Raw genomic sequence first — 17,255 nt, 5'->3', positions numbered from 1 at the left:
GGGCAATAAATAAATAAAACATAATTAAATCTAGACTTAGACTGAGGCCTGACCCGTGTAAAGAGACCAGACTATCAGAGAGACTTGTGGGTGGGCTGTTTTGACTAGCAAGCATCCATCCTACGATCATCCAAAATACCCTAGCAACCACATACTGTAGTAATGAGCTCACAACCACTCTTGAGACCTTAGCAACTACACAGCACTGCCCTGGCAGACAAGTGGGTGTGATTGTGGTTGTGAGGATCTATATTAAAGCTTTGTTCATTTCTCAACAGCCGAAGCTGACATTGAGCCAGGCTTGAGAATGGAAGAGTGTTCAGAGTAAATACACAAAGACGGTGCTGACTTGCTTTGTTTTCTCGTGGTTTAGTGTGGTTTCTCATGAATGTGTATAATTCAGAGAATGGGTAGTGGAGATTAAGACTGTAAGGCTATGATGAAAGAACCATTATTATATTTTCTGTGACATTTGCAGCCTTCCTTCCTGTAAACAGTTGAAAATTGAATATTAGAGGTTGAGGGTGTGTCAGTTTTTGTGTGTGCATCTGAAGGTGAGAGACTGTTTTATCTCAGTTCCCATGATCCCCTTTTCCCTGAGGCTCCATTCATTTCTCACGGTTTCCAGCGGGGTATGTCAGTCAGTCAAGCCTGCTCTCAGGGTAAATGCATTGCGTCTGACCAGACCCAGAACACATATTTGACCTAAAACCATGTCATCTCTGCTCAGTGCTGTATTTACAAAAGCTCTGCAGCATGACTTCATTTATCTGTTATCATTCATTTATCTGCAGCATGACTTCATTCATCTGTTAGCATGACTAACAGAGTTTCTAGTTAGTAATTTTTGTACACCCACGCACTTGAAGAAAAAAAAAGACTTCTTAATTGGTCTTTTTTTAAAATCTTGATTTCCAGTAAAAATCTTAATATATATAATTTATTTTGAGAAGCAGCACTTCACACAAGATGTTAAGAATTTCATAGAGTGCATTTTTAACACAAGTATGTTTTATCTTCCTGCACTGGCAGTTTTTTTCCCCCCATTTGTTTAAAGTTATTTAAACTTAAGTATAAAGTGTCATGTAAATGCCCCATAAGATTTTAAAAATTGTTTTCAGAGAACATCTTATCCCATTTTTTTTCTACTAACATAAATCTTACAGAATCTTGTGAGGTTTATTCTTTAAACAGGATCTGTTTGCCATTAGGGTAAGACATTAATTCAAGATATTTTCTAAAATTAAGTCTAATAATGTCTCATGCAAATTTGCTCTCAATTCAGTGCATTTTGTTTTAAAAATACTGAGATTTGTTCCTCTAAAACACAACAAATACATAAAGATATGTATTTGATATACATATATACAAGCATATATCTGAGCAGCAGCTTTATAAGATATGAAATGTTTATCATATATATTCGTTATGAAATTTAGTTTCCAGGTCACAATAGTAATTAAATGGGTGTTGGTGTCTTTGTACCTTTATAGATAGATAGAAGCATGTTGCCATAGCAACAGCTTGGGTGGACACACCTGATAATAACGGGTGTGAACGCGAAAACAGAGAAGCCCATTGTTTCTCATCTTTTCAGATGCATTTTTTTCTTTTTTCGTCTTTAATTCTCTCTTTTCCTCTTTTTATTTGTGCCTGACGGATACGCATAAGCTCCACATTTTAATTAGCATCGAACTTACTGTTGAGACCTGAAGAGAGTGAATCATCAAAGGCTTGTTTTTGTTTATTCCTCTGTGCTATTCTCGGCAAAGTTTGTCTCCAGAACTCTGATGAGGCCGACTGTTCCCCTCGCGGCAGTTTGGAAGTTACCCATTAGCCTTGGGGAAGAAGATGCGTAAACACTTTCATTCTTGGTAAAAGCATATCTCTCCCCACTCGCAAAGCGCAGGAGAGACACAGGAAGGCTCTTTGTCACAGTCAAGGCCTCATTTGACATAGACTTAATAAGTCCTGTGATTCTCTGCCATAAAAACCCGGAGGTCTCCACAGCCTGTGTCAAAACAAGATCCGCAACAAGCCAGTCAAAAAGAAAACAGAAGCGTTTTGTTTAATCTTCCTGTATGTACTGGTCCGGCTGTATTCATTGGCACAAACTCAAACAAAGGTGGGTCTATTCGGTTTCCCTTTTGCACTTCCATATATTTACTATACACACCCATATTTTTTCCCTACTTAAGAAACGGGCTCTCTCCTGCGGGGTGTTCCAGGTACGAACATCAACAAGGATCAAACAATTCAATCTGTGTCTTCATGTATGCAGAGTCTAACGTGACCTGAAGGAAACACACAACTTCTGTTCTCAGCGCTGAGAGCTGAAAGTGAAAATTCTTGCATTGAACAGTGTTTTCCGTTTGTGCTTCAGGGCTGTGTGATAGCTAGGATGGAGAAATATCTTCCTGAAAACATTTCATATTTGTTCAGTCAACATATAATAAAATATTAAATGTATGGATTTGATTCCCAGGAAATGCATGAAGTAATGTAACTTATTCAGTTAAAGGCTTAATTCACTCGCAAGATGGGGTTTTAATAAAAGTTGTCTATTTTTGGGTGCAGTTTTATATATATATATATATATATATATATATATATATATATATATATATATATATATATATATACAGGTCCTTCTCAAAGAATTAGCATATTGTGATAAAGTTCATTATTTTCCATAATGTAATGATAAAAATGTAACTTTCATTTATTTTAGATTCATTGCACACCAACTGAAATATTTCAGGTCTTTTATTGTTTTAATACTGATGATTTTGGCATACAGCTCATGAAAACCCAAAATTCCTATCTCAAAAAATTAGCATATGTCATCCGACCAATAAAAGAAAAGTGTTTTTAATACAAAAAAATTCAACCTTCAATTAATTATGTTCAGTTATGCACTCAATACTTGGTCGGGAATCCTTTTGCAGAAATGACTGCTTCAATGCGGCGTGACATGGAGGCAATCAGCCTGTGGCACTGCTGAGGTGTTATGGAGGCCCAGGATGCTTCGATAGCGGCCTTAAGCTCATCCAGAGTGTTGGGTCTTGCGTCTCTCAACTTTCTCTTCACAATATCCCACAGATTCTCTATGGGGTTCAGGTCAGGAGAGTTGGCAGGCCAATTGAGCACAGTAATACCATGGTCAGTAAACCATTTACCAGTGGTTTTGGCACTGTGAGCAGGTGCCAGGTCGTGCTGAAAAACGAAATCTTCATCTCCATAAAGCTTTTCAGCAGATGGAAGCATGAAGTGCTCCGAAATCTCCTGATAGCTAGCTGCATTGACCCTGCCCTTGATAAAACACAGTGGACCAACACCAGTAGCTGACATGGCACCCCAGACCATCACTGACTGTGGGTACTTGACACTGGACTTCAGGTATTTTGGCATTTCCTTCTCCCCAGTCTTCCTCCAGACTCTGGCACCTTGATTTCCGAATGACATGCAAAATTTGCTTTCATCCGAAAAAAGTACTTTGGACCACTGAGCAACAGTCCAGTGCCGCTGTTTCTGGTTCAAAAGTGGCTTGACCTGGGGAATGCGGCACCTGTAGCCCATTTCCTACACACGCCTTTGCACGGTGGCTCTGGATGTTTCTACTCCAGACTCAGTCCACTGCTTCCGCAGGTCCCCCAAGGTCTGGAATCGGTCCTTCTCCACAATCTTCCTCAGGGTCCGGTCACCTCTTCTCGTTGTGCAGCATTTTTTGCCACACTTTTTCCTTCCCACAGACTTCCAACTGAGGTGCCTTGATACAGCACTCTGGGAACAGCCTATTCGTTCAGAAATTTATTTCTGTGTCTTACCCTCTCGCAGGTCGGCAGTCTTACCCATGATTGCGGTTTTGAGTAATGAACCAGGCTGGGAGTTTTTAAAAGCCTCAGGAATCTTTTGCAGGTGTTTAGCGTTAATTAGTTGATTTTAGATGATTAGGTTAATAGCTTGTTTAGAGAACCTTTTCATGATATGCTAATTTTTTGAGATAGGAATTTTGGGTTTTCATGAGCTGTATGCCAAAATCATCAGTATTAAAACAATAAAAGACCTGAAATATTTCAGTTGGTGTGCAATGAATCTAAAATATATGAAAGTTTAATTTTTATCATTACATTATGGAAAATAATGAACTTTGTCACAATATGCTAATTTTTTGAGAAGGACCTGTATATATATATCTCTTATACATTTTTTTGCTTCAGAACTAGGGAAAACAGAGGAAACATTAATGTGGTGAAAGGTGGAAAAACACCCACAATGCACTGGGCTTGTTCAAACTATCTGTTAGTGGAGAAATAAAAAGCATAAATACGATCCGTATATTTTACAAAAACTCTGGTGCTGTCAAAAGCACGCTGGATGATCTGGAAGACTTTTTGCTAAAAAAATAAACGTGTGTGTGTGTGTGTGTGTGTGTATGTATGCATGTATGCATGCATGTATGTATGCATGTATGTATGTATGTATGTATGTAATTCATTCATTTTTCTGTTACCAAGATATCAATATATATACATATAGTCCCATTTACTCATACTACTGACACTGTAACAAATACAAAGCTGGATGAAATTTGTGGTTCACATGTGTCCCTTCTGCACACCAAGGCTGCATTTATTCACAAGCAAATACATTGTTGTTTTATTCTATGCATCTTGAAAGAAAAATCAAACAAGCAGGATCTAGACAGAATAGAGAGAGAAAAGTGTGCATGAAGAAGATGAGGATATATCAGGGTCAGATACAGTAGAAGCTTCACTGAGATATACACGGCGTCATCAAAACACACAGATGTTGCTGCAGATTTGTTGGTACATGCTTAGAAAGTATTATGCACGGATGAATCTTAGTTTCTCTAAGTGAGCTGTTGTATGGGAGCACTTTATGAGAAGCGCTACAAGCTAATAACAAACCACAAGATGAAATTACACCTTAATATCAACATAAACTGACTCTTAGAATGCAAAAAGACTTCACAGATGTCGTTGCTGTACAGCATTCATGAAATCAAAAGTCAATTGTAACATTATAAATGTGTTTACTGCAACTTTTATAAAATCGTGTCCTTAATTATTAAAAGTGCTAATTTCTTTTAAAAATATAATTTCATAATGATTTAACAAATCTCTTTTATTCCTTATGTATAAAGGATGTATAAAACTATTTAGTCACATTTAAAAAAAAAAAAAAAAAAACCTATAGAATGTTTATTTCTCTGTGTACATTTAACGGTTTTAAATTTCAAATTAAACCTATTTGAAAATAAAAATAATGGGATAAATAATGCAGTCTCTTATATTTCAGGTCCAGGATGGAATATGAAGCAGAGAAGTACCAGGAGCGACTGAAAGCTATAGCGGTACGTCCCACAGAAAGCCATGTTTGTATTTCATATATCATTATGTGACAAGCCGAACCCGTCAACAGCATGCAGTGGATTAATTTAGCTTTTAAATGACAGCGCCGCTTAAGCCCTGCAAACAGTGTCACACGGAAACATACAGACACATCCATCATAGTAGAGTCTGCTGCTGTTTGACAACACTTATTATTGCAGTACCTGTGGACTTCTAGAGGTAGCTGTTATGAATTGTGCTTTTAATAGGAACATGCATGAAAACAAATAGACTGTATTTGGTACATTGTTAAAAATAAAGTTTTCAAAAGGGATTTTGACAAAATAATTTTGGGTTCTACAAAGAACCTTTCAATGAACCGTTCTTAGAATCTTTTTATGTCTGTGAAGAACAATTTAAATAAGCTTTTTCAATGACAAAGTGTCTTCAGAGCAATGGAAAGTTTCCATGGGTGTGAAAGGTTCTTCATGGATCCACAGATGCCAACAAAGACCTTTTTATTTTTAAGAGTGTACAGCATGTCTCTCACAAACACACGTGCATGGAAACTGGTGTTAGATGTGTTCACGACTCATTCTGTGGCCACTTAATTATTAAGTGTGATGGAGTCTGTCCAGACCAGGTAAAACTACACCAGACAACTGAAAATATGCTCTACCCAAGAGTCTCTTCACCTGCCCGTGTCATACGAAATATTCATGTCCTCTGAATGCATTCTTGTATTCATTTCAAGTCATGCCTCAGGTTCAGTGGTTGATTTTTGTCCAAAATTCAACACTGAAAGCTTAGTTACAGAGGACAACTGTATGAGTTTAGAAATATAATCCAGGTTGAGATATGATGCTTTTTCACAGACACGAACACTTGTTTTTTTTTTTTTTTCTTTCTTTCTTTTGCATATTAAAATTACATATACTATTATTTGGGAGGATATTCGTTATGACTAAAAGATGAGGTATCACATATGTTATTTCTGTTTCATGACTGTGTAAGAATATGTAAACAATACCTATTGATTATTTAAAACCTGTTAACCTGCACCCCGACGTCCTCGTCCTCAAAGCCTCTCCCACACGCACATGCAAGTGATTATGAATAGATTAAATGAAACAGGACAAATTTAATCTTGAAAAACTATGTATCATTATAAAGATCTAAGCCTCAAGCATTGACGACAGATCGCTGTTTTTCAATGGAAAGCTTATAAAGACTGTATTTGCTACATTTGTGTAAGCAGTTCACATATAAAAATAAACATTGAAAACGCTGTACATACCAGATCCGTCGTAATAACGAGTCATAAACACATCCACAGCTGTAAATCCCGGTTTAGTTAGAAAGGTAAGGGTCCACTGAACAACATCTCATGAAGCACGTTTAGTCCAACGAAGCAATAACGTTGTAATATGGATCATAATTCCTTTGTTTACATTTCATTTCTTCAGCGAGAGAATTGTTTGCGTCCGTTATGGAATAATTCACGGTCGAAAACTGCGTCTTGGTAGTAAAAACACGGCACGGTTTTGCAGCGTACAGTGTCACAAACAGAATGAGGCGATCCACCGGAAAAAAGAATGAATGAAAAATAGGTGGAAAATAGTTTATTTGAATTTGGCGCTCTCTCCTGAGAGCTGGTGACGCGCCCTGACGCACCTGTCAGCTGATGGAGGCGGAACTTACAGCGATCGCAAATTCCTGTCTTTCTTTTTATTTTAGAGAGTTTTTATATATGTGAGAGTGTGTTTTATGTTGAATGTGAATGTATGTGCATGATTACCATCTGTTTGAGTGCAAATCAGCCCAAATCAGCTCGCTATTACTGAATGGTCACGGCTATCAAAGTGAACGCGTCTATATGAATAGGGAGAGTGGATTATTTACTTCGGCACATTTGTGTTATTACCATCTGTATAAGTGGCCATCAGCACTTATTTGCATCGTAATTCATTGTAAAATATGCATCTCTAGCAATCTCAGGATGTTCTATATTGGCAAACAATGTTAAATCTTTTTTTATTTTTCTTATTCTTATTTTTCTTACTCAAATTATTCTTATTGTATTTTTCTACTGCTCAAATAAATCATTTATATGATGTCTAAGTTTATGTCTAGTGTTTTATAATTGAAAAAAACTATTATATATATTTATTTAACTATTAGATATTTTATTCAGATTTGAAATAGAAACTAATGAGACATGTGGCTTTCAACCCATTACTTTTCTAGATTGCTCCAGGACTTATTTCATGTATTTTTATATCAAATAAAAAAATATTTAAGAGTGGTAAAAAAAATTCAAGGCACTTTAGTGTCTATAACTTTTAATATTTTTGAGCATTATCAAATCTGATTGATGAAAAGTGAAGCCCAAAGGGTCTTCTTTCTAAAGACACCACAATTATGTTTGTAACACACTGAAGTAGGAAACTATTACAATTATAAGTTAGTTAGAGCACTTTCAGCTGTGAGTCCCATAATGGGGGGTGCTGGCTAACAGGTTAAAAATAATAAAGTGTCGATTTGGTACCTACGGAAGAGGGCCAAGCAATAATAAAAAATAAATAAAACCATCTTGAGATTAAACTCATTAAATTTTGAAAATAAAGTTGTCACATTGGAAAAGGGGAGATCAGTTGCTTGAGTCTTCTCGAAATGTAACGACTTTTTTCTCAAAACATAATGACTTTATTCTCTAAATTTAATGAGTTTGATTTCAACATTTTATATGGAATTTTTTTTTTTTTTTTTAATGCAAATTTTCACGTTTTTCTCGAAATGTATCAACTTTAATCTTGATGGTTTTATTTGTTTTATTTTTGCTTGCTGTAATCCTCTTCCATAGCTACCATTTAAAAGTTTAGGGTGTGCAAATTTTTTTACAATATTTTTTAAATAGTTTGATTTATTCAATCAAAACATTGAAGAAATTACACATAAAATGTTGAAATATGATTATAATTTAAAATAAAGTTTTTCTATTTTATTATAAATTTTAAAATGTAATTAAATCCGGTGATGGCGAAGCTGAATTTTCATCATTACTCAAGTCTTCAGTGTCACATGATCAGTGTTGAGGGAGTAACTAGTTACATGTTATGGAATTACGTAATTTAGTTACTAAATGTAAGTTGGCTAATGAGTTACTTATGAAAATTGTAATGACTACAAAAGGGGTTACATCTGAATATTTTCACACCCACAAACAGATTTACATTAATTGACCACTTTCATAAATTGCATTGTCTGCTCTAAAATATGAGACCCAAATGTTTCAGGAGTTTACTGCACAGAATAGGACATGTGATTTGTTCAGTAACGGTTTTATTTCTTATTTGGGTTGATTTGTATGATTTATTTTTTTTAAGATCAACTGTTTTTCCCAAGGCAATGTTAAATGCCAGTGTTTCCTGGATCTGTGTACTTTTGCGTCTATTCATTTTTAGTTTTTAACCCAGAAATGAAATATGGGAAATTCGTGTTCATCTTTAATGGTTCAAACACTGATGAATAAAATAAGCAGACACAAACTAATTTTCATTATTCAAAATTCGTATTTCATTTAAAAACGTAAAAATGAAATAAAGCTTGTTTTTTTATGTATATAAATGCTAAATTTTATTTCTACCTTTTTTTAGTCTATACAGACTCTAGCGCCCTCTCGCGCTACTGACGCGGCTACCATAACTGCTTTATGAAAACCTTCAGCTTCGATATTTTTATGATTTCAATCATTTTTCACGCCTAAAAACATATAGCCTATGAAATAATAATTATTACATATTTCTTTGCAAATAGATCCTGGGCAGGTTCTACAGGAGTGCTAGAAGGAACGAAATGAAAGCAAGAGAAGGTCAGTTAAATCAAAGACAAGGGACCTTGGTTAAAGCTAAAAATAGGAAACTGGCGAAACAAACATATTTTCCAAATGCTCCCGTGTGTATTTGTGTTTGAACCCTGGAGGATTCCATTATAAATGCATTTTGTAACACTGATCAGTAGTTATCACTGACATTTACTGTTAATTTCTTGAGTGGGCAAGCTTTGAAGAATCAACTCCCAAGTCACAATTTTTATTGTTTTGCATGCTCGGGAGTCTCTCATTATAATAAGTAAATAAGAGATTCATTGTGCAGTGTAGAGCTTAATTCATTCATATCCCAGTAGGCTATATAATTCCATGATGATAAATCTCCCAGGATGTCTAATTTAAAAATAATATTTGTATTAAGTCTCTGCATTGTTCCAAAGACAACTCTAGTTCTCAACGAAACGTGCGAGAGAAGCATTACTAAATTTAGCCAGAGAAAACGTCTTAAAATCGACATTTTCCTATATTTGTGCATTTTTCAAATGTTTATGAAAAGTAGGGGCGGACGATAGGTCCAAAATTTATAGCACGATATATAACTTATTTCAATAACGTGATGAATAGAAAGTTCTAAAGAACGGCATTTATCTGAAATAGAAATCTCTTGTAACATTAAAACTGTCTTTAGCATCACTTTTGATCAAAGCATCCCTGCTAAATAAAAGTAATTTCTAACAACTAAAGCATGTCGCTGGAGATGGGCTTATTATTGAAAGGCAAACGGATTCTCTGCCAGCAGGAGGCGCTTTAAGAGCAGCAGAACCAGCGGTTTCTCCAGTAATGGCTGTAATCAAAGCAGATCCTCTCATAAACACTACTTTAACATTTTTATTTAATCTGATATCGAAACTTTTCTAAAAGACTGTTCCTTTCAGATATAAATTCATATAAAACACCCGCTCCACATTTTGATTTTGAAATGTGCAGTGCTCATGCTTATTCAACAAAGTCGAACGCCACAAATCAGTCTTGATACATATTGATACTGAATTATTGCAGCCCTAATTAAAAGTGCAAATATTTATTAACAAATCAGAAGTCAATATTTTATATGCAGGCAGCATTTTCTGTGTACGGTTCTAATTTCAATTTTGGTTTTCTGCATATCATTTAAATATACAATAGATCATTGTTTTTTTGTTATGGTTAAAAAATGAATGGACGCAAGTATACCGACCTTCCTGTCATAACTATGCAAATATTTGATTTCGAAAACGGTATCAGATTTATAAAACTATTTCTTATTATGATTTTAAATCTGTATTTAACCTCAGAATGATCGCAAAGTTAAAAGAGGTTTGATTCTGTGGTCACTGTGCTTTAAATGTAAATGATTATAATCATAATTCAAGTGATTGAAGGAAGTCTTTTCTGCTTTCAGGAGAAACGGCGTATACAAGAGGAAGAGGAGCGAGCCAGGAGAGAGATTGAAAATGAGAGACTAAGATTTCAGCAGCTCAAGGTGTGACCTCACCCACACACACACACACAACACAACACACACACACACACACACACACGCTTGCCTGTACGTGTGTGACCCTGTTTTGCTGCCGGACACATCAGGTCACGTTTGTGTTGAGTAGGCTGCGTCATGGAGTGGAATTTCACAAATGTAGTCCTATATGCGCACACACAAAAAACTAAATGCACAGAGTCACCAGAGCCACATTTAGAACACAAGATAATTCGGTGTAAACGCGCGCACACACTCTTTTCTTGAGAACTGAAATGTTATACTAGAAGGTTTAATGGTTGTGTGTACATCTCTCTCTCTCACACTCCCCATTGTTTCCATAATATTTCCAGATTGGCGTTCCCTCTTCCTATTCCTTTGTGTTCTAACTCTGTTGGTTCCAAGACAAGACCTTTTGTCCTTGTGGAAAAAACATCTCCTAAAGCAAACGTTTCACACTCACTACTAGTTATTTCACATCCAACTGAAAACATGCCTGACAGCATAATTTCTCGGAAACATTAGTCATTTCCACCACATCTCAAATCAAATCATGATCGTCAAATCAGATCAAAAGTGATTAAAATGAAGTTTAAATGTTTCAGTATCATTTAAAACCACTGGAACATAAAAGTGGCCACAAGAAACGTCTTTATGATAAGTAGTATAAACTGTGTTTATAGGGTTTCTGTTTAGAGTTAATAATCATGCATGTAGATAAAGTTATCCCACAGCTGCTATGTTGTTATCTTACATTAGTCCTCATACATTTTCGGTTTCTATGGTGCACATCACTTCCTGTGTGGCAGCTGGTGGCTGCACTTTAGTGCATGTTATGGAGTTCCCCGTCGATCTATGACAGAATACACACAGGCGTCGTATTTTATTAGTGAAATGCACTCTAGATGGTCCTGATATAACCTTTCAGAAATGTGTTGTTACATGTTTTTCTGCTGGAAGGTCTCCTGGCAGAGGAGTGAAAGTGCACTATGCTCAGCAGGAAATTTCATTTTAGACTGTATAAAGGATGTTTTGAAGCAGAATTATTTCAAGTGCACTGTAACTTTTCTACCTTCAGATTTAATTTAAAGACCCCATTAAATGGTTAGACGAACACTTCTCTCTTTTCTCTGTATTCTATTGAAGTTGAGGTGTTACATATCAAACAACTCAACTTTTTTCAAATCTTGACAGCCTGTACCATGGGCAAAACCTAAAGACAAACACATACACTTAAGTAGACATTGAAAAAACGCCTCTTTTACCAGCGGAGGCGGCGGTATAAAGTGCATTTGCAGCCTTTGATCGCTGAGTGGCGCTTTAACCACAAGTTATCAAACAAGCGCATCAAAGCACATTTTCGCAAATAGACGTCAGTTTTGTCTCGCTAATGTGTTACATTTGACTGCTTCAGTCACGGGAAATGAAAGAAAAACACTATAGTTTAAATATTTAATATATTTAATATTCACAGATGAAAGTTTGGTATTTATGAAGTTATGTGCATTTCTTAGAATGAATTCAAGCAGGATAAATGTCAAGCCTGTGCCTGAGTCTGTGCTTATATTTTCTAAGCTACATGGTATTAAACCATATTTTAGATTTGACACACATTTAAAAGGTGTGCAGTATTATTTATATTATATTAATTATGCGTTATATTATTCAAAAGAAATTGTGGTTTACTTTGCATCGGAGCATTAAAAGTGGTAGCCTATTTTAGGGGGGTAGGCTACATGGATTAATATGTAAAATGTCAATATTTTAATATATTATGCCTATATTTTAATTTATATTTTAAATATAAATATATTTTTTCCTTTAAAACATGCATTTTTGTTATTCGTTACCTGTCCTTTATTTTGACATAACTTATTGGGAAAAAGACATTTGTCTGTAAACTGATTAAGAAATTGTTGCATGTTTAAATGTGAAGCACTGTATAATTTCGTTCCCATTATTTAGGCCTAATTTGCCTAAAACAATAAACGAATAAAATTAAACCGGCACGATTAAATCTTTGAAACTCTAAAGAATTAATAAAACGTCCTCACAATTAAACTCAAGTTCTCTCATTATAATCAACAACATTCACACGATGTAAAAAAAAAAGCTTTAGTAATTGACAACTTAAGTGATTTTAAAGGGAACCTTCTTAACTTGCTTTTAAAGTAGGGTAATATCATATGGCCTAAAAAAAAAATCCCAGTTTTTTTTATTTTAGAAAAGAAAATCTGATTTATGATTTAAACCGATTTTTAAATCAATATTCAAATGACGAAGAAATTTTACAAAAGTTTTAATATAGTTCTTTATCATTCATTTAGCAGTCAAATTTATAACTGCAACAAGATGATTTAAAAAAACAGTACTGTTATTACCTTAATGCTGGAAAGACCTTTATTTTATTATTATTATTTTTTTTAATACTAGCCCATCATGCATCTAACCATCCACTCAGCTTTAAGAGCTATTCAGATTAAAACTGCCAGCTCCGCAGTGAGTCAGTGTCATGGACGGAGGACCTGTTAATATATTTTCTAGTTTATATTTCCATCTCGTTATGCCACTGATTTAGATTTTTTTTCTTTTCTTATAGAACTTATTTGTAAATAGAGCAGTCACTGTCTGTTTCTACACCGGACTCGAAAGTTGTCATCTGTGCCCCACAGCGAAAAGTGTGTCTAAACTTGATGACATCACACTATAGTGTCAAATCATCTGAACACAGTGTCAGAACATTTTGTCATAAACAGAACGAGCATCAGTTCACTGATGGGGATCGTGTCCAGTGTATCCCTCACTGTGTTCTTTTGTCTTTTGTTGGATCGTTCCAGTGTAGACCTGGCGTGCGTTTTTTGTTTTATTTTACAGCCCTGCTTGTTTTAATGTTTTTATTAAATATCTGTATTGACTGCATGGTCATATTATCGAATAATTTACTGCCATGCGACCTACAAGAGTAAAGTTTGGCGAGTCGATGAACGAGCATTGCTGCAGGTTGATTTTTGGCTGATGTGCTGTGCTTGTGTTGCCGCGGTCGTCTTCATTTCGTCAGGTGAAACATCTCTCTCACTCGCAGCAGAGTCTGTGAGAAGCAACAACTTCCCCTCCACGCGCTCTAATACCAGAAACACGCTCCGCCTTCACTGTGTGAATAAAGTATTTCAGTATGTTTGAAATGTTATGTTCATAACATAGCATATAAAATAATAATTTAAAAAATAAATAAATAACAGGAGTTTCAAAGTGGCTTAAGCTATGTGTAAACTTTTTTTCCCTATATCACATGCCAAACTAATAACATCTTTAATTGCTGCTTTCTGCTGTGAAAATTTTGTTTGTGATGAAAATAACAGTATATTTTTGTCAGTTATTTTATCTAAACAGATCGATTAACTTCAAGATTTCAAAATCAGATAGCATGCTGATAATGTAGTAGCACTGTAAGATTACATTTGTTTGAACGCATTATTGCAAAAGCGATTGAGTGTGAATCTGTTTAAATCATGCTTTAACCCGAAAATAATCAGTAAAAGAAACAGACAAACTCTTAACTTCCCGCTCGACTCTTGCAGTCATTGTAACCTTCTGATCAAGCTAAAAATGTTTAACATGAATTCTTGCTGAATATGCAGTTATATGGCTGTTGGCATGAATTGTACTCGTGATGGAGCGCTCTTGGAGCAGGTGAAAACCACAAAGCTCATATTCAAGTGTTTGTGCAAAAATTATTAATGTGCATTAATGACAGGGAGGCGCCGTCTCATCACTTTAATTTTTTCATGATGATGTATAATTTTTTAATTAACATAATATCGTGGTGTCTCACATACATTAAAAATATATCTACAGAAAGCTTGAAATGTTTTTTAAACGAAAACGAATTGTGTAATCTGTGAATGTTGCATTTCTCACGTCAGAGAGAGCCAGCACTGTGAATATAACCAATACAACAGTCCTATATAAACCAGTTCAACAAGTTAAAGCCTCATAAGACACTGTCCATATGAAAGAGCAATTCACACCTTTATCTCGACCCCCACAAGCCATGAATAACTAGCCAAAACCCAACCCCCTCCAGCTGAACAGAATTCGGTCTGTGTTTTGGCTCTGAGGAACGGTGTGTTACTAGGCTGAAACATGTCTGCACTCAGCAGCACTACTCTTTGTATTCATAATTTTCTCGCAGCCCATATTATTATTTTCACAAGACCAGAATGATAATAACAAATCATCAATTAATAATTAAACATTATTTTACGAAAATCATTGTTATTTGTGATCGTGGGTGTTTGAGGAAGGCTTTAAGACCAAGCGGAATCCTCTGTTCCCGCCTCACAGCGCGCGGGTCTCCTCTCAGTGAGGCAACTTCACTGTCTGCGGTTTGACTTTACTAAATCAGATTGAGGCGAATACAACTTATTGATCATGAGCCCAACATTTAGCAAGGCAGGAAAACATTCATTCTAACGGAAGGAAGACTCATTTCATTGAGCTAATGCTGTTAAAGAGAGACCGAGTGAGAGAGAGTGAGCAAAAGAGAGAGAGAGGGAGAGAGAGAGAGAGAGACGAGTCTAGGGCTATTCTTAAACTTGGAGCTCATTATATTGAAGTACAAATCCAAACACCAGAAACGTTATGAAATGTTATGAAAAGTATGCATTTTATTTATTCACGTGCTGTATGGTTGAAATAATATTTTAGTTCACAACTTTAAGTTCCGTTGTTTAAAAAAAATGCTTTATTGGCTAATGTTTCATAAACCTTCAGTTGTTATGCTCTAAAATCCATGCCATTATTAATTTCACAGTATTTTTACCACCTAAATGACTAATCTTTAAAGTCACAATTCTATAATGGTCTAAGTGCAACTATGGTCTAAGTGCAAGTTGCATATAATTTACATATTACGTCAGCAATACAAACCAACCTGATTTATAATATTATAGCCTAACTATTATGATATATAATCTATTACATTCATTGAAATAAACAATTCTACTCCCCATAAATAAAACACCTGATGCTGTCGGGAGCTGACCAATTTTGTGAGATTCAGCTTGAAAGGAGTAACAGAAAGAAGTTGCGATTGTAATGCCTGTGTTATACTTTCCGCATGAGCAATCCGGACACAGACACGGCCAGCGCGGACACAGACTTCATCAATTTATACTTCTGAATGTGCAGGCTGATGGCCAGCTCTGCAATTGCCCAGAATTATTGCACATCTGACTGTCTTTATATTCTTTTATTGACGGATTGCACAGGTTCGAGTAGCAATGAGCTTCTTCACACTGCCTGCACATGTGCAATTTTGCTTTTGAAGCCTGCTGACCACGCGCACTTGTCCGCGCGGTCGTCTGCTCAGAGCCTCGGCACACACTTTCCAATGACGATTTTTACGTCACGCCTACCTAGCTGTCCATAGCGGACTCGCGGACGCAGAAAGTGCATGACCTGACGCGCAACATTTCAGAAAATGTGCGTTCACAAATGTAGCCTATTTTGATCCAAATATGGAAAGCACTTTTGAATTTAATAATATGAGGTTCTCTCCAGAGATGTTTTGCCACATTTCTTCAATTAAGGATTGCTACGTAGTGTATGGTTTTCTATTTGCCTGAACTTCTTCAAGTGAGTTGCCGGGCAAAAAAAAACGAAAATCCAGCACTTCTCCTTCAATACTGATACTGCAACTATTCACAGTTTTGTACATGTTCATTGGCTGGCATTTTTTTAATTTCTTTTTTTTTCCCTCCCTTAAAAACAAATTTGTCCATTCTGATGCGCAATTTTACCTTAAAGGCAATTTACCTAATGGCTGTTGATGACTATTTGAATTGAATTCTGTCAAAGTGCGCGCTTGTATGTGTTCGTTAAATGCATATGCCAGTCTGTCTATAAGAAAAAAAATTCACATAAAAACATTAGGATATAGCTTATATTTCATTAGTAGCATTTTTTTTTTAATTGATGTAAAAAACAAAATTTTACAAACTGATTTTTTTTAATTTATTTTTTTTATTCAGCATGTGGTGCGGGCCGCATTTTAATTCGTGACGGGCCACGGGTTGAGAACCACTGCTTTTATATCAAATATTTTTAAATCGTCCACAGCTGAGCATCGCGGGAGGCTGATCTGCGCCAGAGCGCGTGAAGTGAATGTAATGAACAAAGTCATTTTCAGATGGAATGAAAAAAACAAAAAAACAAACCCTGGATAGCCCAGATTAGTCCCAGGCTCTATTCTGAAGTAAAATAATTATAATTACTGTTAACCAAGAGTAACAAATTTTAACGGATTAATCGCCTATTTTCATTTGCTGAATGTTTTCTTTATTTTTTATTTTTTAAACACGCTAAAAAATAAATTAAGTTTGTCAGAGGAAAAAAATATATGAGTCGTGTATATGTTTCATTTTAACGGATTTATCACCTATTTTCATTTGCTGCATGTTTTTTTTTTAAACATGCTAAAAAATAAATCAGAGTTTGTGAGAGGGAAAAAATAGGCTATAAGAAAATATTTTACAACAAATCCTTTAAATTTAAC

At 35.4% G+C, this 17,255-nt stretch overlaps 1 protein-coding gene across 5 annotated transcripts in view; it reads left to right on the top strand.

The window, feature by feature from the left end:
- Window positions 1-17,255, top strand: part of LOC132161518 (paralemmin-3-like) — a 47,371-nt gene that overhangs the window by 19,011 nt on the left and 11,105 nt on the right. For 4 of the 5 annotated variants that reach the window (XM_059571628.1, XM_059571627.1, XM_059571629.1 and 1 more), the window contains exons 2-3: window positions 5,323-5,377; window positions 10,625-10,705. In XM_059571628.1, the coding sequence (XP_059427611.1) occupies window positions 5,323-5,377; window positions 10,625-10,705 (136 nt within the window). Of the gene's footprint in view, window positions 1-5,322; window positions 5,378-9,170; window positions 9,226-10,624; window positions 10,706-17,255 lie in introns of all 5 variants that reach the window. The other variant, XM_059571631.1, reaches the window with a different exon arrangement.

This window comes from Carassius carassius, chromosome 17 (genome assembly GCF_963082965.1).
Source record: "Carassius carassius chromosome 17, fCarCar2.1, whole genome shotgun sequence".
NCBI lineage: Eukaryota > Metazoa > Chordata > Actinopteri > Cypriniformes > Cyprinidae > Carassius > Carassius carassius.
The sequence above is the reverse complement of the archived record's forward strand: the minus strand, read 5'-3'. Positions and strand labels throughout refer to the sequence as shown.